Source organism: Vanacampus margaritifer, chromosome 17 (genome assembly GCF_051991255.1).
Source record: "Vanacampus margaritifer isolate UIUO_Vmar chromosome 17, RoL_Vmar_1.0, whole genome shotgun sequence".
NCBI classification, from domain to species: Eukaryota; Metazoa; Chordata; class Actinopteri; order Syngnathiformes; family Syngnathidae; genus Vanacampus; species Vanacampus margaritifer.
The window spans coordinates 9,518,655-9,543,547 of NC_135448.1; the positions used below are offsets into that span (position 1 = coordinate 9,518,655).

The 24,893-nt window shown below is 39.2% G+C and overlaps 2 protein-coding genes across 15 annotated transcripts in view; one reads left to right on the forward strand and one right to left on the reverse strand.

The window, feature by feature from the left end:
* Nucleotides 1-24,893, reverse strand: part of myo1g (myosin IG) — a 124,421-nt gene that overhangs the window by 37,222 nt on the left and 62,306 nt on the right. For 12 of the 13 annotated variants that reach the window (XM_077547957.1, XM_077547959.1, XM_077547954.1 and 9 more), the window contains 6 exons: nucleotides 15,689-16,854; nucleotides 15,468-15,549; nucleotides 10,537-10,734; nucleotides 10,024-10,138; nucleotides 8,504-8,649; nucleotides 5,459-5,664 (listed from right to left, as the gene is read on the reverse strand). In XM_077547957.1, the coding sequence (XP_077404083.1) occupies nucleotides 16,692-16,854 (163 nt within the window). In that variant the 3' untranslated portion in view covers nucleotides 5,459-5,664; nucleotides 8,504-8,649; nucleotides 10,024-10,138; ... (1 more) ...; nucleotides 15,468-15,549; nucleotides 15,689-16,691. The remainder of the gene's footprint in view (nucleotides 1-5,458; nucleotides 5,665-8,503; nucleotides 8,650-10,023; nucleotides 10,139-10,536; nucleotides 10,735-15,467; nucleotides 15,550-15,688; nucleotides 16,855-24,893) is intronic. The other variant, XM_077547948.1, reaches the window with a different exon arrangement.
* LOC144036948 (cyclin-dependent kinase 5 activator 1) lies at nucleotides 1,174-10,452 on the forward strand. Of its 2 annotated transcripts, none has more exons than XM_077547970.1 (2): nucleotides 1,174-1,637; nucleotides 3,309-10,452. In XM_077547970.1, the coding sequence occupies exon 2, from the start codon at nucleotides 3,353-3,355 to the stop codon at nucleotides 4,337-4,339; it is 987 nt and encodes a 328-aa protein (XP_077404096.1). In that variant the 5' UTR covers nucleotides 1,174-1,637; nucleotides 3,309-3,352; the 3' UTR covers nucleotides 4,340-10,452. The 2 variants fall into 2 exon arrangements, with proteins under 2 accessions (XP_077404096.1, XP_077404095.1); XM_077547969.1 differs by having other exon boundaries at nucleotides 3,315-10,452.

A 24,893-nucleotide genomic window follows, 5' to 3' on the forward strand; every position in this document is an offset into this window, starting at 1 on the left:
AGTTGTTTTTGAAAATACTGTAAATTGTTATGTTTAAAGGTGGACGCTTTGATACAGTACTGGATAACATTAGAGTGTGCACGTGTTGTGACTGTTAGTCGCAAGGCCATTCTGAAATGATATTAATCTTAAATTCACATCATCTAACCACTTAAGACAAAACTGAGAAAGTTGGTTTGTTGATACTTTGTTTTCCTCATGACACATCTGCTCCTTTTTCACCTGACAATTCGTAGCAGCAACTCGACCTACAGTATAACACAGACTTATCAGAAGACTATTATGTAATATTATCTGAACTACAAAAGGATTAGTTGCCAGCATGTATTTGCAATTAGTTAGCAAATAGTTATTGATACATGCAACAGTGCATGTGTACATACAAAATTATGTACCTAATATTGTAGCTGGTTAGTGTATGTCTTAATATCAGTTTCACATATTCCATCTTACATCACTAAACATTATTTCATTTCTTGAATGTCTATTCTAATTACTTATGAATGATACAATTTAAAAAAATAAGAATTTGAATAGAAAAGAGAGCTTCGTCCCCATCTAGTGGTCCATTTTAGTTATCGCAATGTTTCAATGGGCGACGTTATCATCGACGTATCCGCCATTTTGTAGGAGGCGGTCGACAACGCAAGATGTGTTCTTTCACGATGTTTCTTAAAGTTGTTGACTAAATTGAAATATGGTGAAGCATTTCTATGTTAGGCGGTGCAACAATACCTACCGCAATCGCGAAAGGAGAAAAGTTGGCAATGGTCTGCGTTTCATTCACACACAAAATAACTTAAGGCAGCCATCTTGCTTTTAACCCTTGACCCTAGCAAGGAGTGCACACCTGTACTTAGTAAAATAAAAACGACCACAATATGATCATTTAAGTCTTCAACAACACGAGACAACTACAACAAAGAAGGTACAACTTCAATTAAATGTTTTTATTTCAAATATAATTTTCGTTTTGTAACGCATTGGTTGTGTCTACAATCTAGTGTATTAAGAGGTAGTCCGAGTACAGGTGCCAAATGGACGGTAGCCATTGGGAAACACCAAATTAGAGTTTATGGGTTTGACCGTGCGTGCGCTGCAGCTGACTGACCTCAGTACAGTTTGGTCTGTGGTATGAGTCGGGGGGCGGGGCTACGAGCCGCTGTGTGTGCCCACTGGCTGCGAGGAGCGGACTAATATGCCCGAGAGCTCGCACAGTAGGTCCGTCTGCCAGGAGCGGGGCTAGTGGGACCCTCACCGCTCCGTTTGGGGATGCCGATCTGGAGGAAGCGAATTTTTACTGATCGAATGAGACACGCGTGAAAGCAGCAGACACTGTGGAGGTCTTCAAACATGGAGACGCTTACGGAAAGACATTTCATCGCAATATTTCCACGCGTGTATCTCGGGTGGCTTTAAGGCGCACAGAGAGGAGGATGACAACCGCATCCCGTCCGCATGGCCAAGGCGCTGTTGCATCTGTGAAGAGCGGCTCAAAGCTTCAACAAGAGTGACTTTGGTGCCTGTCCTCTGTGTGCCGGGGTGGGAGAAAAAAAACACTCTTCATTAACTATAGTGCGTTTGCATCTGCGCGGACTGCGACACAACTGGCTTTGTGTAGTCTACGATACTCGCAGGTGAGCATCTTTGAATTGTTGGTTGAGGAGTGGAACTGATTATTTTTGTTGTAAACTGTTTTGATTTGATTGATTTGTGGCAAGCCAATATAAACTTGTCGTACATTTTAGAGAGAGCTAGAGAGAGCCAGACTGATAATTTACTAATGAGCTATATTATCTTCTAATGCAGTGTGCTCATTTGACGAGAGGTAATGTCACAATAGTACCAATACTATATTATACTCTACTAAATATCACTATTCTACCTTCTAGGCTGTACATGAGATGATACCATAACTACTTACTATAAGCTCGTCATATGACAATAATATACAGCAAAAAAAAAAATTATATTAGGGGATTCAATACCACTTTTTCCAGACCAATAGTAGTACAAGTACTTAATTTGTGAATGGACACCGATACTACTGTACTAATACTTTTTATACATAAGATTTCCCCCCAAAAAACATATGGGAAAAAAAAGACATACTTTAAAAAAATATATCCCAATATAGTATTTTTTACTTAAAATGGCTTGAAATTAATGGCAATTTTCTGTTCTGCTCATTTCTAATTTGTAGTTCCTGATCGTAAAACTTCTACAATCGGCTTTGAAATCAATACCTGGAAATAAGGCCAGTTATCATCCTGATACTGATACATGGTATTGGTAGTCACCCATCCCTAATTGATATAATGTTGGAACTTGTGACCAAATGTGTGTGAGAGAGAGAGAGAGAGAGAGAGAGAGAGAGAGAGAGAGAGAGAGAGAGAGAGAGAGAGAGAGGGAGGGAGGGGGGTTGGGGGGGTTCATGATAGAATATTTGATTTTTAATTTTATTTTATGATAGAGTTTAACAGTAGGGATGTAACAATATCCAAACATCACGATACGATATCACAATATGAAGCTCACGATACTATAATTATCACGATATTGTGGGGAGGTTGGCGAAAAATGTCACAATATTGTAAAAAAATTAGATCATACTAAAAAAACAAAACACAATATTGTGCTTTTGTACATAATAGCAATGCATATAAACAACCTACAATCTCTAATAACACTTAATATTGAGGCTAATGAGTTGAGTTCCTCCACATATTGACTGGCTTCGCAAGCATATTACGTTTCCCTTTATCTGACCATTAGCGTGGATTTTAAACATAGAAGGGCCAAAACATGCCTTGTGAAAATTAAACGGCACTAAAAAAACTACCCACCGGAGGGTGCTACAACTGCACAAATGGAATTAAACCTGACTTTTTCAAACAGATGTGCTGCTATTGATATCGTGACATGATGACGACGATATTGTGGCAGTTTTAAATTACTATTGCGATATCACGATATTGCCGTTATCATTATATCCCTATTTAACAGTACATATCAAAGCTCCGTCAACAAGCGCCTCCAGTTGTGCACAGTCTAGTGTTAATCAACACTAAAGGCCAGAAAATTTTCCAAATTCTTAACACTCCGTTGACAGTGACAATTGTTATGCCTGATATTATCTCAACAAATACAACACAATACTGAATATCCCAAGATTTCGTCTGTGTCTTATCAGCATCTTTGAAACGGACGACAAGTGCTGAAATGCATTGTTGTCGATTTTCTTGCTTTGAGTGCCTTAAATATTGCAGAAACTGTGCTCACATTCTGATTTTGTTTTTTTTTTGGAGTTGCAGTTTTCCGGTCATTCATTGAAGACATCCTCATCCTCATCATGGGGACGGTACTGTCCCTGTCACCCGGCCCACGCAAGCCGGGCTACTACGAAAACCGACCCGGCTCGTTAAGCCATTACCCGAGCCTGAGCAGCCGATCCCTCAACAGTCAGAAAGAGCGCGGCTTGAAGAGAGGCCAGTCCATCTTCCTGCCGGTGCTCACGTGGAAACGACTGGTGGCCTCCACCAAGAAGAAAGGCAACTCCAAGAAAGGCCCCAACGGTCCCGTTGGCCTCGTTGACCCGCTCAACAACAACAACAACATCAACATTTACCAAAAGGATCCCGTGCTGCATCTCAACTACGAGAATGTGAGGAAGTCTCTGTCGTGTGCCAACTTGACCAGCTACGAGGTCCCGGCGGGACTGGGCCTGGGGCTGGGGTACGGCCTGGGACTGGGTCAGGGGTACGGCTGCGTGAAACCGCAGCAGCTTTCCTCGGTGAAGAAAGCTCCGCAGGGGACGCTGAGCACGTCCCCGAAGCGCGTCATCGTCCAGGCGTCCACCAGCGAGCTGCTGCGCTGCTTGGGCGAGTTCCTGTGCTGTCGCTGCTACCGCCTCAAGCACCTGTCGCCGTCCGACCCCGTTCTGTGGCTGAGGGCCGTGGATCGCTCGCTCCTGCTGCAGGGCTGGCAGGACCAGGCCTTCGTCACGCCCGCCAACGTGGTCTTCGTCTACATGCTGTGTCGAGACGTGGTGGACGGCGACCTGGTGGCGTCGGAGCACGAGTTGCAGGCCATCCTGCTCACGTGCCTCTATTTGTCCTACTCCTACATGGGCAACGAGATTTCCTATCCGCTCAAGCCGTTCCTGGTGGAGGCGGGGAAAGATGCGTTCTGGGACCGATGCCTCGCCATCATCAACGCCACCAGCGGCAAGATGCTGCGGATCAACGCCGACCCGCACTTTTTCACGCAAGTGTTCGCAGAGCTGAAAAGCGAAGGGGGGTGCGTTCCGCAAGATTATAGTCGGGTTCTGGATCGGTGAGAGGAGTTTCGAACGCACCCTCTCGGGTTTTTTCGGACAAACACATCTGCTGCCATATGTATTTATTTCATTATGACATCTTTTATGTTGGTTGCCAATTCATGGATAGACATTGGAAATTTAGATCGAAATGTTCAGGGCTGAACGATTATGAAAAATAATCTGATTGCGATTTTTCCCACCCGGATATTGTGATTCAATACACGATAATTTTTCAAGATACTCTTCAGATTTTTTTTTTTTCAAACAACCAAGCAATAAATTAATCTGTATTAAAATAGACAATATGAGATTCGTTATACACATTTTTGGGGTTTTATAGTTGAGACTTGCACTAAAATACAAGTAAATGAGCATAACAATGGCATGCATTTATTTAAATTAGGGATGTTGAATACCACTTTTTTGGACCAATGCCACTAGTACGCTTGACACATAAAATGTTTACCCCCAAAAAAACAATGACAAATAATTTTAAAGGAAGACTTATAGATCCCAATATTAGGTATGGGTGAGTAACGATACCAGGTATCGGTATCAGACTGATACACTGACTTATTTTAAGGTATCAAAATTAGAAATTAGACAAATAGAAAAATCCGCATTCATTTTATGCTATATGAATAATGCTACATTGGGATATTATCGCTGCTATGTGAAAAACACTTATGTCCCTTTTCCCCCCATTTTTTTTTTTTAATTTTTAAGTTTTTGTGATTCTGCATTCAGTTTCATCCCAAAAACATTTAAAAAAAATAATGGACAAGTGTTTTCCCATCTAGCAGCGATGATATGTAGGTCTTTCTTTAAAATGATCGGTCATTGTTTTATTGGGGGGAAATTTTATGTATGAAAAGTAGTAGTGGTATTGGTGCTTGGTATCGGTATTTTTCTTAAAATTGCATGAAATTAATGGCAATTTTCGATTCTTCAAATTTCTAATTTCTAGTTTTTATATATATATATATACACACACATACACATTTGAACATAGTTAAATTGTTCAGCCCTTAAAAACAAAAACAAAAAAAAACATTTAAGTTGCACAACTTCCTCGCCCCGCTTTTGCTGAATCAACCACGGGCGGCTAATAATTGGAGTCCCATTTGTGTTGCTTACCCATAAAATCTGCTTGCGTTTACTTGAATTCAGGAGCCATTTGCTCCACCTGTCCCTCCAAACCTCGCGCAGCATGTGTCGCCGGGCTCCAGTTGTCTCAGCTGCCTCTCGGGATCCCTCAGCATCTTCTCTTTGAATGTGATCAATCAGCACGCGCGGCTCAGACTGGAGGACGCCGATCTCTCTGGATTTCCGGTGGTCGTAACCTAAAGATCCAAGCAGATTGGATTGACATTTTCATCAGCCTGAATCATAAAATGTGGCACAGATAGTTTCATAGGACTACAGTTGGATATTGTGGGAGAAATGGACCCAGACTGAAGGAAACAGCTGCATGTCGGCGCCGCGCGAGTGTGCGTTCAGGCTTTTGTGGGTCACCTGGCCTGAGGGGACAGTTGCCTATTTTTACTCGCATCAAATTTACCAGCGAGCTTTTCAGTGTTCTCGTGGTCGTAGTAGTGTCATGGCCGCATGTGTGACCGAGTTTCGCCGTGGCCAGCCGCCAGGGTCATCAGCTGTTTAGCCCGTCCAGTGCTCCCCTGCTTCTTGTTGACAGGCCGCCGCAGCCCGCGTATTAATTAGATTAGCCGATTACGACAGCCCCGCCCCCGTCCCTCAAGACCTCTGCCCCTTCTTGCCCACTCAATAACCCCCGCCGAGCCCGGCTGCTAATCCAGGCCGTGCTGGACGGCGAGCTTTTAAATGCCCCGTCATGTGATCTTGACTGGGAATAAAAGCGTGACACACGCGCACCGTTCCCCGAATTTGGCTCAGCGTGTAATGAGCGCATTCTCATCCGTCATCCACAGGCTTCTTAAAACTGCGAGTTCATTAGTCTGAATGTGAATTATTCCCTGGGATGAACCGTTGGCACTTGTGCTCTACTGACTTTAATCCTTAATGTGCATATTAAACACGGCCGTGCTGCACTGGTATATCATTTAGATGGCTCCTTTTCAGTGTTATTTGAAACTTTAAATACATTACAAATATGCTAATATATATAATTTGTACTTTGCAAAAATATTGGGCCACCTATAAAATGTCAACTGTCAATACAAGTGGGGAAAAAATCATTTAGAAGAGAGCCATATAATGTATAAACACAAATACACTACAAACTGTAGAATATGATATACATATTTTTCCAGAATATTACATTACTATAAAATGGAGGAAAAAAAGATCTATAAAAAATGATCATGTACAGTATCCCTCACGAAGGTGATATGCAAATATGTTCGAACATACTTGGAAATACTTTGTTACTAAGTATGCATATGAACAAGTCAATACCCCGTGGCATTATGGGAAAAAAAAAAGAAAGAAATCATACACTGCTGACATATTAAATCATAAAAACTACAAATAAACAATGTTTAATTACGTCATTTTCAAACATATTGTTATAATGTAGGCCAGGTGTTTAAAAAAAAAAACTTTTTAGCATTTAGCCTACAAGTACATTTGCGCATTCTTGCAAATATGCATATCATTATTATATAAATATTATATTATTATAAGATATAAATTATTATACAAATATGTTTGAATATATTTAAATAAGTTTGAACGTATTTGCCAGTCAAAAATGTTTACGCCAGTCCATATTCATGCTCTGACTAAAATAGTGAGAGACACTTTTATTCAGATCGTACTAAAAGATTTTTTAAAAAATATATATTTTTACAGAATCCTATTGATGGTTAAAACACTACGTGCTGACAGAGCTAGGCGGTGACCTACTATTTATGCACAATACTGTTTTCCACTCAGACATTGCCGCTCCCCCAAAGTCATATGACAAGATACAACATTTGACCTTAACACACATAACCAAACATTGTGGCGCACGTCCCCTCAGTGGGTAATCCAGCACTAATCCTCCGGCCCAATCAGATAGAGAGGGAGCGAGGGATGACGAGATGAGGGGGGGCGGGGGGTTGGAATACAGTTCGGAATCCACTGAGATTTTGATGTCACACTAGCGCTGCAGTTTTTGACCCCCGGCTCAGCCTTCAAATCCTCGTCTAACAAAGTGAAGGCCGCATCGGCCCAAAACTGCCTATTCCGAGCCCCGCTGGAGTCGAGAGCGCCCGCCCGCCCGCCTCTGCGCACGCCCGAGGGGGCTCGCATGAGTCACACCAGTCAAGCAGATACGAGTGAATGCGTGATTCACAAGCAGAAAGAGAGGCGCCTTTTCTCGGCCTTCGAATGGCAGCCATTTTGGGCTCATTGTTGCTTCTGCACCCCCTCGCTTGCGCGGTTTTGACAAGGACACTTGTGTGTCGCCTCGCACACACTCAGCTGTTCATTAGATGTGACGCCCCAACCCCGCCAGCTATCGTCAGGACGAGGAAGGGCAGAATTGTTGGCACGAGGTCTGTCATATTTGTTTTTATTTAATGAGCGCGTAGGACAAACTTAAAAGGTTATATCGCCACTTTTCAAGGAAATCAGAGCATGACATGCAGTGTGACTTCTTTAATTATCCTAATTGACTTCACTAGCTTGTTCTTAGGTGCAGGATGTGATTCGTTAGTGAGCCACGCTAACATCCTTTTTTGGAGCCAGCAGAAGTGGCAAATCCAAGTCTAGAAAGTAAAAACCCTACCACAGTTTGGCTTTAGCCCCAGGTGCTAGCTAGCGAGCACCCTAGCTAGCTCCCCGTGTGGTCAGTTACCTGCTAGGGGCAAAAGCCAAACTGTGACAAGGTTTTTACTTTCTGGACCTGGGTTTGCCAACACAAAAGAATACAGGAATCGGTACTCTTGTGGCCGTTTTCGATCAGGAACTAGAAATTAGAATAGAAAATTGCTGTTAATGTCATGCAATTTTAAGGAAAATTCGATATGCTATATCTTCAATATGATCTGTCATTGCTTCTTTTGTGGGTTGGATTTTTTTTGTATCAAAACTCCTAGTGGTATCAGTACTTAGTATCGGTTTATACTCAAGACTACTTGTACTGGTATCGCTCTAGGGGTTAAGTGTTATCAAACATCCCTGATTTGAACAAAATGGCAACTGTCCCCTCTTTAGTACCTCTGTCCAATCAGTACCCGAGCTGGATCCTGCAGCTGCTCCTCCAATCGTTCCTCGGAGCGGAGCGGCTTCCAAGCCAATTAACTGGCATCGCAGCTGGAGCTCTAATTCACTTCATCCAATCAAAGGCCTCCTTTGAGATCTACCTGTGGGACAGCAAGCACACGATGCCTGTGGTATCTCTGTGGCATCATGACAACTTTATGGTTGCTTGGAACTGAAATTTGTGTCTGTGGAGACGACTTGAGATACAGAGACCAAAACAAAACAAAAAAACAATAGCAATGAAGACTCTCTCGTGCACATACAGTACAGTTAAAACCCAAAGTGGGTCATTCCATGGCCAACTGCAATGTTAAAGTGCATAATATTCTGGCTGGCAATTAACATCAGTCAGTGTTATAAGACTGTAAATTGTGTTAGAGGTATTCATAAAGTATTTGGCTTTGTCATATTTTTCCTTTTATTTTGAAAAAAATTGGACTTGGATTTTGATGGGGCAGAAAATGATCAATAATAAAAATCCTATTCGCCAATAAAACCATTTCAACTTAAATAGTAGAGCTAGGATATCAATAATAATGGTCACAAAACTGGTCACAATTGGTTTTCTAATGGAGGAAATTTCTACTTTAAACTGAAGGTGTTATAAGGAAAATATTCTGTCTTACTCTTCACTCGTGTTTAGGAACTAGCTGCTAACTGTAGCTAACAGTTTCTCCAATAAAGACCAGGAAGCCTCTTGCTGTTTTGGCAATTTACTGGATGAAACTGGAAAACGGTAACATACAGAACATTACAATAATGTTATGTAAAGTTTGAAACAATATAGATTTGCATCATTTACTAAAATTAGCTGCAAACCCAACAAAATCGTTTTTAGCCGTTACCGTAATGCTAGTTTACATGGGCGCTACCATGGAAATGCTATGCTAACTAGCGCCTAGTAACTTGCGTCACAATGGAACTAGTTCCTAAAACACTAGTGAAGACAGAATAGAAAATATAAATAAGTGTTGAGTTGCCACAGCTCTGTGAGTTGTGTTAAATTATTGGATGGTGCTGCTGCAGGTTAGCATGATCGCCTTAACATGGTGACTGATGTAAATATGATGTGTGTTAAAAAAAATACAATAAAAATATCAAGTTCGAAGAGAAAAAAAAATAGGATAAAGTAATAGTGTTGTGTCGTAGAACGCATGCTGGCTGGTAGTTTAGAAATGTACTGTATTTTTTATTACCTGTTCATGTTTTGCTTTTTATACATAATGAATTCTTGTTTTAATAGTTTGTTGGTCATTTAAAAAAAAAAAAACGTTTTTAATAAGCATATTGTCAACATCCATTCTGACTTTTAAGTGGCAACATGCTTTGAAACACTGGAAACAAAAAGATTTGACACTTATTTGTTAGAGCTCATAAAATAGAAAAGTATGTGATTTCTTCTGGCAAAATTATTACTTTTAACAACCTCACATGACTTGAAATTGAGGTTTTTATCATTGTTTTATGTTGCAAACCTCTCTGGCCCCCGTTAGCAAATTGATCAATGGATTTTCCCATCAATGCAGCAGATGGTGACACAAAGATGGCCATTGTACTCGGTGGTGTTTGTCTCAGGCAGCTCCAGGCAGCCTGCGTACACACAGATTGTTTCACAGTTTCGTTTATGGCGGCACATGGGGCAACAGTGGGCAGATATAATATAATATAATATAACTCAAATTTCAAATCTCCCCTTCCAGCCGAGTCGCTCTGGGTTCCCATGGTTACCTTTCTCTAACACAAAGCAGCACATTAACTTGAATGAACTTTCATAAAGTCACTAAAAGTGTGTCACTCTAATAGCAACAAGAAAACTTGAAGACAAAACATGCATTTGTTTTTCTTTTTCATGATGACAATGTTTACTATGTGGATTATTTAATAAAGTATGGAGCTGAAATACACATCTGCTGTCATTATTACTTTATTGCATCTACAACTACCTTTTCTACAATTCATGTGAGACATAAAATAGCTTGAAGGCCCACCTCACAATGTCCCGGGGTGCAGATGGCCTTTTAGCTTCCTGTGAGGAGGGCTGTGCTCCATCTGAGGCTGTCTGTGGAGTCAATCCACCCCCATGCTGCAACCACAGGTGGAAGTGTTGCCTGGCTCGCAAGTGCCGCGGAGGTGTGTGCGCAGCTTCCAAGCGTGAGGGAACCCTGCAGAGCTCAGAGGCCATTTACCTGACATGAAAAAAGGGACACCAGTGGAGCAGTGTGGTTTTATGAGCCCATTTAGCACTATAGTGAGCAGAGGGGTGCCTGCAACACTGTCCGCCTATCTTCATATTTCACATTTAACCATATTTGCAGTTGTGTGCTGGTGTCTTTCGCACAATAGTCTAACATGCTTTGAGAAACGGTCTCCAATTATGCTCATTAGTGGTTGGCACGTGTAGATTGAAAGTATACACATATCTTCTTAATCTGCTGCTGTTTAGCAAAATCTATTAAGTATTAAAGGTATTATTTGATTACTATATTAAATGTAATCTTTGCGTGTTCGAAATAATTGAAAAATGAGATCTGATGAAGAAGCTTCTTTTGCAAAAGATTTATTTTAGGAGCTCCTAAAAGACACAAGACATGCTTACATTCAAAGGTGATGTTAAGCCTCGAGTGTGTCAATATGAAAACACACAGTCGCTTTATAGATGAAAAAAGCATACTCCTCCTCTGAGGCTGGACAAAGGGTTAGTAATTATAATAGACAGACAAGTGATTTACTGACATGTTTACTCCAGTTCCGTCCAAAGCCGGAAATATATGATTAGACAGGTACTACCATGCGACCTAGACTTCCTCAGACCCACAGTGTTATCACCATGAGAACTTGAGAACATGCCTCCCATGTGCATTCCTATCTCACCAGCTGGAAGGGAGTGAAAAGTGTTATTCATTACAATACAGTTAATATGTCCAATATATTTCGCACAAACATTATCACAATTATATGGCATCTATATACTATAAGTAGATTCATAAACAGTAAAAATATGCATAGAAAATGTTAAATGTCTGCAGTATTTATTTAAAAAATAAAAAAAAGAGTTTGAAAAGTATTTTCACATCGTTGTGAGAATGTGACACATCAGCCATTTTGTGTCCACTTACTAAGCAACAATTAGGCAGGCTATTCAGCAACAAAAAAGCAACTCGACAATAGTCAAATTGTTCAAATTGGTATCCTACTTTACATTATACTTTGTAGTAGCACTTTGCTGGCTGACATTAGCAGCTAATGGCTAGCAGCTAGCACATAAGTAGTGTAACCAGCCACCTGGCTAGCAGCTAGCCGCTAATGGTTAGCCGCTCGTACCTAGCTAGCCTAACAAGCCAACTAGCTGCCAGATATCTGCTCATCGCTAATACCTTCCAGTACTAGCATGTAGCTGCCAAACCAGCCACCTAGCAAGCTGATGGGTGTGAGCTAGGCACTTTAAAGACCGAGGCCAGTGCAATGAAAATATTTCCACTGCATCCGACTTTAAACCAAGAGGAGTAAAAATAAAAAATAAATAGCAAGTGCTTCATGTAGCTTCATCCGTTCACACATCACCAGTAAAAACAGTCAGGTTTGCCTTAAACAGCACCCCTTAGCTAACTCTTGCTAGGAAAGCTATATGGACATGAACAACGCCCTGCCAACAGTTAGAGAAACCTTGGAAATGGAAATAATTTAAAGTTTATATACCGGTATGTGTGGTGTCTGCATCGTATACAATAACACAAATGACACAAATGAACACCTCTGTGCTGCCCCTGGTCTGAAAAAAAAGAGAAAAAAGCTTACTCGGCAAAACGCAATAGATCTGCCAGGTGTTTGCTGATATCGGGAAATTATTATGGAAGTGACATTAATAATTAGTTTGCGGTGGTCAACATGCTGAGAGGGCAGCGAGGGATGACGCCATATGGGCCGTGGATGGACATAAGGTCAGTGGCGAAGGAGGGGCCGACCCACTCGGAGGCCAGAGAGGTGAGGCAGACGAGGCCGAGATGCTTTGATGAAAAATTAAATAAAGGGCAGACAGGATGAAGAGGTCTGCCGCAGATGGCTGCCACCCTATTTGACTTCAGTGCAGCTTTTTTTGTGTCCTCCAAGGGCACAAATCACCCGGCTCTGCCTCCTTGTGTCACAACTTTTGGTGCTTCTGTTCTGAGGCTGCTTTCAGAGGCCTCGGTTGCTCTTCACTGACTTTTACGAGCCCGCTGGGATCACGCAATGTTGCAAACGATGCTTCCTAGAAAAGGATTATGGGCGGCAAGTGGTTTGGATCTGGTAGCCAGATGTACTGTTCAAAGTCGGCCATGCCTGTTTATGTCTCAACATTTGAATTCAACAACAGCCAAGTTCACCTTTTATGTCTCTCTTGTCTAATGTAACAAACCTCCATTTGTTTTGTCCATGGAACCGGTTCCGCCAATTCAACCGCAAGAATATATTCATTGGTCACACATGGTGGTAAACAATTAAAAAAAGTGTTTCGCATGAATTTGAGTTTGAGGAAAATGTCATTAGTTTGTTAAAATTGAAAAGAAAGTTGTTGGGAGTCTACTTCTGTTATTTGTTACCACCAACTATATCGAAATTATTGACTTATGAAAACAAGTCAGGGCCCATTGTTTGAAAACTAATACGAATCCACAACAAGAACATTTGTGAGGGAACAAGAGATCTTAGTGAAGAAGCTCCGTACCAATTAGCCCCCATTTGATGATTTAATTAGTGAAGGGGAATCTGACATATTAAGTTGATAAAACTAATTGGAGTGGGGGAATGAACATTCTGACGTCATAATGGTCATATCATGTGCTTTGAAATAATCCGATTACAATTACCGTAAACAAAAGATGCTTTATTTTTCTAATTTATTAAAATGGTGACGTGAATTTTAGTAATTTTACGTCTACAGCAGGAATTCATGGAAAAGTTTATTAGAACTATATATATATATATAAAAAAAATGTGGCGGCAGGGTTATAATAGTTTGGGGTTTTTAATAATTTTTCTTTCATTTTTACTTTTGTTTGTTAGTTTTAGTTGGTATTTAAAGCTGTTTTTTTGTTGTTATTTTTATTTTATTTTTAAATGCTTTGGTTTAGATTAGTTTATTAGTTTTCTGATACAGTATATTTAGGGAGCGTAATATGGGGAGGAAAGTCACTAAATATTGTGTTAATAAAGTAAATGAAAATGTGTTTTCAATTTTAGATACAGCTATTTTGTTAGTTTTCATTAATAATAAAAAATAATAATAATATAATAATAATAATATAACAAATATTTAAAATACAAGAAAATATAATATAAATAATGCAAACAATATAGTTAAAAAATAGTTAACAATACAAATGTGTACAGATGGCCAGGTTAACTTGGTAGTTAGACCAGCTCGTCATAAAACCACACCTTCTAATTCCTCAAATATTAATTATACATTGAAATAATGACATTACAACCCTTTGGTATCTCAAATATGTCCAGATTAGTAAACATCCAGGCTGTTGGCATGTTGTTTTAGAGGGAGCCAAGCGAATAGCAATCTGCCCCTCATGTTACTGTAATCTCTAACATGTGACTTCCCCTCGGTTCTGATAATGGAGAGATGCAGGAAAAACCTGCTGGGCTCTCCGAAGCAGTGGTGGGTCTGCCCTGAGAGGATTTAGGGGCAAAAAAAAACACAGCTCTGGGACACATATTATTCTAAATCCTCTCCAACTCATTACAAAATCCTAGCTGCGCGGCTCTTAATCCCGAAAGAGAAGCAGAGCAGGTGCCAGCCCCTCTGTAATGGAATTGCATGGCGCTTTAAGAGATTGCGTCAACAATCAGCCAGGCCTGATCAATTAGATTAGAGCTAGACGACTCGCATTTGTATAAAGTGACAAGGCAAAGAAGCGTCCATTCAACCATTTCTTTTGCCACTTGTCTTCATTAAGCGCAACTAGAGTCTGTCACGGCGGATTTCAAAGTTCAGATAAAGAAAAATAAACTATTCCAAGGGCCAGATTGTACGCAATGTCAGTGGATGTGTTGCACGTAATTACTGAAATTGCACTAGGATTCCAAATAGCGGAAAATAAATTTCATGTTTACTCACGCTAACAAGATCGGGCACTGTTGGCAATAGGTGTAAAAGTGGTGATGTAATATAGAACTTTTGGAACAGCATCACAAGTGCAAAAATAAAGTCTGAAGTGATGGAATTGGAAGTGTTAGTGGACGCCAACAACCACATAAAGTTGAACTCATCCCGGAGGGCACATCTTGCGTAACATTGAGCTCAAAACATAAGTACAGAAGCATCTGGGAGAGAGCAGCACCAGCAAATGAAAACTAAAATATGGCATGACTCCTTCTTGTGACTGGCTCCAAACGAAACCTCATTCAGAAGCTACGTAACTGTTTTGCCGCAATAGACAATATGTGCATTCCAATTTTTGCCTCCGGCAAAATGTTTACAAAAGCAGAAAAAGACAAATGCAAATTCAGCCATCTTATGTTTGATCAATCACAATTCGTAGGCGAAATTAAACAAGCAAAATGACGTGTGCGCTGCCATTTTGCGGATTTGTCAAACCTGGATGATTGCAGTTGTTCATTTTGGGAGAGATTTTGAAGAATACGTCAATAATTTCCTGTTTTCCAGACTTTAACATTTCAACATGGGGTACACTTTCTCGCGGGCCATTACGGCTTCCCTTAGGGCCGCATTTGGCCCCCGGGGCCTTGAGTTTGATACCTCAAAGCTTTATTGAAAATGAATGGATGGAGAATAATCGTCTCCTTATTGCATTTGCAGAAGTTGAGAATCCATCAAGGTTAGAATTTGCTGCTGGTATATTAAAATTCGATGGCATTGGTGAAGGTGTGCCGTTGCACATTTGATTCTATACAAGGAAGTAAAACTCACCATTAAACACAGAGACGTTCCTCCACGTAATGTGACAGGATCTCTGTGAGGAATCTGATGTGAAGCTGAGTGGCAACTGCTGCTGTGAACGGGAGGAGAGAACGAAAATGGTCAAAAAACCATCAGCATATAACGCTTATTAATCATGAATGGAAGGGATTTGCTTGAATAAACACATCATTCGTTAATCATATATTTTGCATTAATGATTAAGGGATTACATCACAACAACAATCCGGTGCTTCATAAATGGGATGCGCTGAGCTCCAGTGGAATCTGATTGGCGGTGCTTCACGGAAGAACAGATGAGCTGTCCGTCAAAATATGAACCTGTGGGGGAGCAACTTACACATTATGGTGAATTGATTGGCAAACGCAACCTGCAGGCTGCTTTCGTGTCCTGCTGACAAGAAGAGACGTCTTAACTTCCCCTCAAGTCGTTCACACATTCATGCCATCGAAAAGACATTGAGGTCACGTGCGCCGACACACTCAAGTCACACAGACGTGAGGACCGTTAGTCTCTCAAGGTGTGAATTGATGTTAAAAGTGTGTGGGAAAGGATGTCAGGAGGGTTTTGCGCAATGCTGATAAGTGGGTAAGAGTCCAATTAAGCCCCTTCTGGCGTTAGTAGGCATGAATACACCCCAGACTGTCAAGAACGCCTCACTGGCCTCAGTAAATCACAATTGCAAACTGACAAAATTCATTTGACTTTTACGCTTGCGTGACATGTTGATAGCAAGGATTCCTGCGCCAAAACGTCTGCAACAATTCTGATCTAATCCTGAGGACACCAAAGGGACAAGACAGGAAATAACTCTAGCGTCATTTGGTCCCGTTTTTTTTTTTTGCAGCCGGCGAGCGAGATTGCATGTTTTCAACGGACGCTTTGGATTAAAGATAAATCCAACTGTTTTTCCTCCCGCCTAAACACCAGGATATTGTTTGTAACTGAGAAGATTGCATACAGGAAAGCACAAAACATGACGTCAGTGCATTTCAGAAAAACAAATATTTGTTTAGATGCAATGGAGAATTATTTATTACTGAACATCCTAACACACAACAGCTGAAATAATTTATTCCCTTAAACGTGACACTTATTTATGTTACCAAGAAGCATTCACAGTTCCAATAGTTTCTAAAAAAATCTTTGCGGCCATAAAAAAAAAAAAAATTGTAAAAATCTTTGAAAGCTTCTGATTGGCCGAAGTGACTGCCTCACTTGGCCGGGACCAGTAGAATGAAACCATCTTTACTCTTCTTGAAATCAGGGTTAGCTTGGCCCTCTTTGGTTTCCACGGTAACAGTCTTTGGCTTGCCGCGCATGTGTAGCCGGATGCTGGACGGGCACACCTTCACAGCTAACGCTGTTTTTCTTACACTGAAACACAAAAGACATTAATGTTATTCAACTTCTGCCCCTGGAAAGTCACCAGATTTCATGAGAATTATTATTATTATGTCTTCTTTTTTGGGGGGAGGGGGGATTTTATGTATCAAAGCACTAGTGGTAATGTAGTATTTGGTAATGTATCAGTGACTACACAAGTCAGAAAAAAGTGATATTGAACATTCTTATTTGATACGGCATTTTAGCACAAATCGAAAATTGGAAATCAAATCTATACTGATATCCACTCACTAAATTTCCTCATAAGACTTTTGATGAATGGATTTTCAAATTTATACAAAGAGGAAGGAAAGCTTGTAGGGTCTTGTAATAAATAATGCCTCATATATCTATCTATATATATATATTTTTTTTTTTTTGGGGTGGTGTACTTAATGGCGTGGCCAGTAATTAGATTAGCACAACGTAAAGACTGGCATGTTATTTGAGGAGCATCCAATGTTAATATATTGATTTATCGCCAACATTCTATTTTCTGCTCATCAGACAGCTGGCCTTGTCTTAACAGTCAGCTAAAGATGATCCAGGAAACACCAGCTTCCTCTTGGCCTTCGGGCACAGTCCCACCCACTCCTGTGGCAGACACAAGCTGGCACAACACATAAAAAAAAACTCAGCCTCAATAGCATCCCTATCCAAAAGAATTCTCTACTGTATCCCTCAACATCCCAGTGAAGGCCTGCCGGACTCACAGTGCACGCTTGCTGTGCTTATTATTAGGCTTGTATGTCATGAAATGTTCCTTTTTCCAACAGTGGCCGCACTTCATTTGAACCCGAGTCGAAAAGTCTCTGAAGTAGATGCCGACCAGCTATTTGTGGACACTTTTGAATGTTGCTAATGTGACTGATGAAACAGGATTGGCTCATGGAAACAGGCCAGATTGGCAATTGAGCCCCTTTCTCCTGAGAAAAGCTTAGACGGAAGCTGCAATTTTGAAAAGGTAAATTATGATTAAAAGACTGGAAGATTACATAATATTTACTTGCTATGGAATAGTTTTGGCCATGAGTGCACCAGTTGAGTACATATTGACAGCAAAAGAGCAAAAGGGAATGGAGAAATTTCACTAAAAACGAACAATTGACAGCAAAAGGGAAAGAATGAACAAAATTAACTTATCTTTAGGTTGACATTGATTTGTAAGATAAGTAGTTCCTGGTGAGACTGATTTTCTGTGAAATTGTTCTGTCCCGTTTTTATTTTATTTTAAAAATAACGACGTACTTATCATGCTCAAAGATGTATCATATAAAATATACCTCTAGTTGTCACTTTCTGTAGGCATAAAAAGCAAGATTACAGTAGATGGCATTCAGTAATTCTCAACAAAAAGTAGGCTTCCGGTTTTGTTCTTCTTCTTTCAATTTGACTCCGACTCAAACTAAATCCGCGTGCTGGCATCTAGCGGTTGAGAATGGAAGAGCACCCAAGACAAACAAAAGTTAGACCAAAGCAGCTATTGGCTGTACGAAAAAAAAATCTTCTGAAATACACTCAGGCAATACAAATCTAAAAAAAAAAAAAAATGTATTCATATAAAAATATAAACAACAATACACATACTAAAGACTAATTGCAAAATCCATGTAATTATACACTCAGGCAATACAAAAAAAATGTATTCATATAAAAATATAAACAACAACACACATACTAAAGACTAATTTCAAAATCCATGTAATTATTTGGCACTGTGGAAAAGGATATGTGTAAAAATAGCCCAATGACATTGGACTGCATTTGTCAAAGCGATGTCACCATTCAGTCTCAGTCACACAAACAGGTGTTGCCTTACATTCTACGTTCTTCCGTTGACCCCTCAACAACGTCAAACTCCACCGACCGAACCCCCAAAAACCAACTGTCCTACGTTGCACCCACACATGCTCACACTGGGTGACCTCAGCAGGAGTTTCCTGTTGGGTCGTCCGAGAGCCAATAAGAGCCTAAATACAGCTTCCACTTTTAGATCCTCCATGTTTTTCGCAGCAAAACCTCCCCCTTGTGATTGGTCACGTCATGCGTAATTCCTTGTTAGAAGTGCGTAAACACCAACGACAAGTCAAACTGTTTGCTTAGTGTGAACGCCGCAGTTGGTCGGTCTGACGTACACGTTTACACATTTAACTGTAGGTGTTGGGAATGGTGCTGAAAATAATAACTCAATTCTATCCGTGAAGAAGCATCCTCGGCTCATGTGAGGAGCCGAGAGGCAGTTCACGCGCAAAACACCCAATTGGCAGCTCATCAAATGTAATTCATTGAGAACTCATGTGCTACAATGTGACTGTTGTGTTTGAGAGGCACTGAATCATAGTTAACGAGCATTCGAAACAACTCCTTGGAAAATTATCGGAGGCCCCCCGAGTAAATCAAATGCATTTCATATACAGTAAATATAATTTCAAGCGTATTCGCTCATTCACTTTAACTGGATTCTTTGCTTGGATTGATTCTGTCATTATTTATTTTCTGTGCACTCTTTTTACTCAAATTGTATATACTGTGTATTGTCGATGTTTATCTACAGTTTACTGTGTTCTAAAATTTTGATTTTTATTATTATTAATCATTCACTCCCAGTCATTTTCACTGAAGCAACCCCCTTCGCTCCCGGCTGATTTACTGTATTTTGGATGTTTTTGCAAGGCCCACAGAATATTCGGTTCTATTGCGATAAAAACAAAAGAAAGATGAGAGTATCTTCTTTCATCAGAAAAAAAGTATATTTCTATCTGTTTCTGTTTCACAGCAATTAGCTTGAGAATATAGCTAAGTGTCATAATTATTCACAAATCTGTTTAAAACAGTGTTTCTGTTTAAAAAAAAAAACAGCTTGTTGATCTCTTATACTCTGCTGCCACCTGCTGGCCGTTACCATAGCTTCAAACATTCACTTCAGTTCAGAGGCTGCATCAAAGCCTTGTGTATGCGCTAGCATAAATAAAAATAATAATAAACAAACAGAAAAAACGTATAAATACCTCTTTGGGAGCATGGTAATATTTAAAATAGAACATATTTATACATTTTTGGGAACAAATAAATTAAGCACTAATACTAATCCTTTCATATTTCTTACCTGACATTGAGATGTCCTTTACAGCTACTTAATTCAGTTTAAGGCCTTACAAAAACACATATGTATAGAAAAGTTCTTGCATAATGCATTTTTTTTTTAATTTGACAGCATTTTTGGCTGGTCCAACGAAAAAACATATTTCCGATATTTTTTTCTCCTCAAGTTTTGGATAAAATGCAAAAAATGAAAATCATGAGATCGGTAAAATCTCAAATTTAGGGAGACTATATAAAACAGTTTTTATTATATTATATTTTTATTACATTATTCTATATATAATAATATATTATATCGTTTGATTATTATTAGAGCTGTCATACGATTACATTTTTAAGCAGATTAATCACATCTTTTAAATTTTGATTATTCATGATTAATCGCTTAATAAAAAAGGCTTTTTTTAAACATTTTTTTTCCCACCAAATTTGAAGAGCACCATTTATGTGTTAATTCTTTTGACATTTAATGTTATGAGGACGTCTTCAACATTTTTTTGGATCCACTGTACACCCTTACTTGCATAATTTAAAATGAAAAAAAAAATGACCCCGATATTTTTGACATGAACAAATATTCTAAATGTGATACGCAAACATTTATTAAATGCTTTACTTTAATGCATGTAAAATTAATAGTGTAATTATAGTGCGTTGATTCATGATTAATGCGCAAATTTTTTGGTGATTCATTAATCAGTTAACGCTTTAACTTTGACAGCACTAATTATTATTTTATTATTTATTATATTTATTTTTTAATACATTAAAATGCATAAAATTAAATGTTTTTAAATATATATATTTTTACTTTTAATCCTGCATTTAATAAATAGCTAAAAAGTGCATTGGGGATTGTGGCTCTCCTTTCCCACAGCGAGGGCATTAAAGGAAGTGTACTGTAAAATGTACTGTACATGCTTTGCACCGAACCGAGTCTGAAGAGTTGCTCTAAGGATTATGTATAAAAACATGACCTGCACTGAGCCGAACAGTCCACATTCAGCAGCTGAATAATTTATCGCCCCGTAGACAGCATTGAAGACAGATTTGGGGTGCAGGAAGAGCTCCCGCCGCCCCGAGCCCCCGGACCTCCTGCTGCCACCGGCTCCGCCCCTTCATCTCAGCTTCCCGTCTCCATCCTTCTCCCCGTCACTGCCTCTGAGATGCTAATGCTAATGCAAGGTGAATCTGTGCCTCTGGTGCCTTCATTATGGAGGGAGGAATCACTCGCTGTTTTATTAGCGTCCGGGCTGCGTATGTGTGGCAAAGCGTAGCCAGCGAGCATGATGCGGTTATTAATGCCGTCTGCCCGATTATGGCACAACCGGATCAACATCGAGCTTCATGCAGAGTCGCTCCCAGGGAATAATATGCTGATAAAATCAAAGTGATAAACCTTTCTTTTTTTTCCTTTTCATCCACCCACTCAAATATTTTTTTTTCTAAGGAGAGCTCAGTATTGTTCATTCGATTTGACATCATCATTGCTCTCCTTTTTTAAAAAAAAAATAAAATAATTTTTTTTCTCTTTTTTTTATTATTTTTTTTATTTTTAATATATATACATATATATATATATATATATATATATACACATATATATATATATATATATATACATATATATATATATATATATATATATATATATACACATATATATATATATATATATATATATATTTTTTTTTTTGTATGTGGGTGAGTATGTGTATGTGCGTGTGTGTGTGCGTGCGTCCACTCAAATTAATGGCCTTCGAGAGAGGCAAAAGGAAAGGGGTTTGTTTTGAGTTCTCAACTCAAAACGCAGCCATTACTAGCTAAACGCCTGGCAACAAAAGTGAGTACACCCCATAAGTGAAAGTGCCCCATGTGCCTTTTCTTCAGTGTTTAATTGTGGGAATGTTGAAAGCATTCAACATTGATAGCTTTCAGCATCAGATGACACTTTTCGATATAAATACGCCATAAGCCATGATTTTGAACAAGACAAGTTTGGTCAGGGGTTAGACTAATGGGTTCAAACCCCGCCTGGACAACTTAAGTACAAATGCAATATTGAATACTAATCATTGTCAAATTATTTCACATACATTACTTTTGAAGTCATTATTAAGTTTTGTTTCTAGATCATTGGTTTGAGCAATTGCCTGCCACAGCGAAAGACCTGGGTTCAAACCCCGCTTTGACGACTCTTCAGCTAGTGCAGACCGTTAAACAGGAAGGCGATGGTTCGAATCCCACCTTAGACAGATTGCAGTTCAAGTGTTCTTTTTATTCATTTATCTTTCAACTACAATTAATACTTTGTCATTTTCACATAATTGACCTTTTCATGTACTTCATAAGCATTCAGCATTCCCACGCAATTTCTACAGAAATTGCACTCAGTCTAGTTATAATAAAAAATCTGCAGTAGGGGTAATTTTTTCAATCATCATTAATTGCATGACTTCAATAATTTCCTCACGATGAATCGCAAATTAATCACACATTTTATAACTGTTCTAAATGTACAATAAAATAAAATGTATATTTTTTCCTCCCCACTTTTTCATACTCTTGTAAACATAAAAGTAGAGAAATATGTTAACCTTTTAGTTCATTGATACAATAATTTCATAGTAATTCATAGTTATTTGAAGTTCAAGTTAAAAAGATGTGCTGTAAAAAAAACGGATTGAGGGTGAGACATCGATTTGTGTGGAGTACATCTTTCTGCCAGTAGATGGCATACGCGATTCATGTTGGACATTGATGACAGCACAGTGCAAAAATCAAGTGGTGCAAAACACGAGTGACGTTAAAGGAACTTTAAAATAACTCGATATCAACATCCCTAATCTGAAGAAATGTGAGGTGTGCTCACTTTTGTTGTATATTGTTCACAGGTGTCTGAATGAGCCGAATGAGCAAGAGACACGCTTTTCGTGTCACAGCCTGTCAGATTAATAAGCGGACCTTCTGACTTTTCCTCTTAACGATCCCTCTGACAACATCACACAAACCGAAGACAGTTCTAGAACATTCTGACAGAATGCTCCAGTGCGACGGGTCAGAAGGTCGGGTCTCATCATCGCGCCACCTTTTTCCTCGACTCCATCAATCCTTCTGTCAACTTGTGCTGCTGATGCCCTCCTGCCCTCTTTTTTTCCCACCCCAAACTTTATGCTTCATTCAGTGTCACCCTTCTTGAGGTGTAATTGGGTCCCGGGAGGAGGAAGTGTCATAAAACTGACAGCGCGAAGCAGGTCAGGCCTTGAAGCGTCACAACAAAAGAGCCCAAACAAAAAGTGGATACTTTCCTTTGATTCGGTTGAAAACAAAATTTAAAAAAAATTATTTCTTTTATAGTCATTTTTCTGAGCAGTTAGAAGCCCACTTGGCAATAAAAGGCTGAAATGCAATCAATTTAAATGGATGGTTTTAATCCCACTAAACCATCGCCAGGGCAACGGCAGCATTTACGTCCACAGGAGAACCGGACTATTCGAGCGACCCGACGAGCATTGGCGTCATCGCACGCATTATCGGCAACTTCTTCAATTATAATAAGCGCCGCTGCTGTCAGAAACAGTTGGGTTATTTCAACCGGTTGACCTCCCCCCCCACCACCACTTGAGTCTTCTCAGGGGGCATTCTGGGAAAAAATAATACAAAATGAGTCATGCGTTATCAACAGTGGAGCAAACTGCGACCGCTGACGTGTTTGATTCATTTTCATTTTCATGCTCTGAATGCTTAACAGTTCCGTGAATAACATCAAGCGTGATGTGTTCCTTGTGGCTGATAAATTGTGAAGACTCAAATCGAACAGGACGTTTTAGGAGCCCGCTTTGGATGACACCAAATTGAAGAGAGGGCAGCACGGTGGTGAGTAGTCAGCAAGTTTTGCAGAATTTCATTCTTTCAAAATGAAGTTTTTGCAGGCTGAAGTGTCAACATTTGAGGCAGACGTGACAGCACTGAGTTAAATAAATGAGGTAAATGTGTCATGTGACTGCCTGGCTCAATTTGATTGGTGGAATGGAGTCTAATGGCGGTAGTGGTAAGATTAGCTTAATGTAATGGAGTAAAAAGTAGTGTTTGGTAACAGAAATACTCAAGTAATAGTAAAAAGTATCTGTCAATAGAACTAATCTGGTAAGTAGCTTACAATTGATGTAAAAAGTTACTTAACTCATTCACTGCCATTGACGGCCATAGACGTCAAAAATTCATTTGAACTATTTTTATTCGTTTAACATTTTTTCCCACTTTTATTAACAAGAGTATGAAAACCTAGAATTTTTTTATTGCACATTTAGAACAGATATAAAATTTGTTATTAATCGTGAGTTAACTAGTGAAGTCATGCGATTAATTACAATTTAAAAAATTTGTCACCTGACGCCAATAATTTTTAATAATCTTTTTTTTAAATTGTGAGTTAACTAGTGAAGTCATGCGATTAATTACAACTTAAAAAATTTGTCACCTGACGCCAATAATTTTTAATAATCTTTTTTTTTTAATTGTGAGTTAACTAGTGAAGTCATGCGATTAATTACAATTAAAAAATGTAATTACCTGACGCCCCTAATTTTTAATAATCTTTTCTTGATTTTTTTTTAAAGATTAAAAATAAGAAAAGATTATTAAAAATGAGGGGCATCAGGCAATTAAAATGCGCACGATTTTATATCTTTTCTAAATATATATATATTTTTTTAAATCTAGGTTTTCATACTCTTGTTAACAAAGTGGGGAAAAAAAGGTAATTTATAGAAATAGTTCAAATGAATTTTTGACGTCTATATCCGTCAATGGCAGTGAATGAGTTAAGTAATTGTAATTGAGTAAATGTAGTGCATTACTACCCATCTCTGTTCACATGCGTGAAATGTTAGTCAATCTGTTCCCAATAAGTTAAAAGCTTACCCTGC

Coding starts and splice junctions, on each gene's coding strand:
- LOC144036948 (XM_077547970.1), top strand. CDS start 3,353: ATGGGGACGGTACTGTCCCTGTCACCCGGCCCACGCAAGCCGGGCTAC.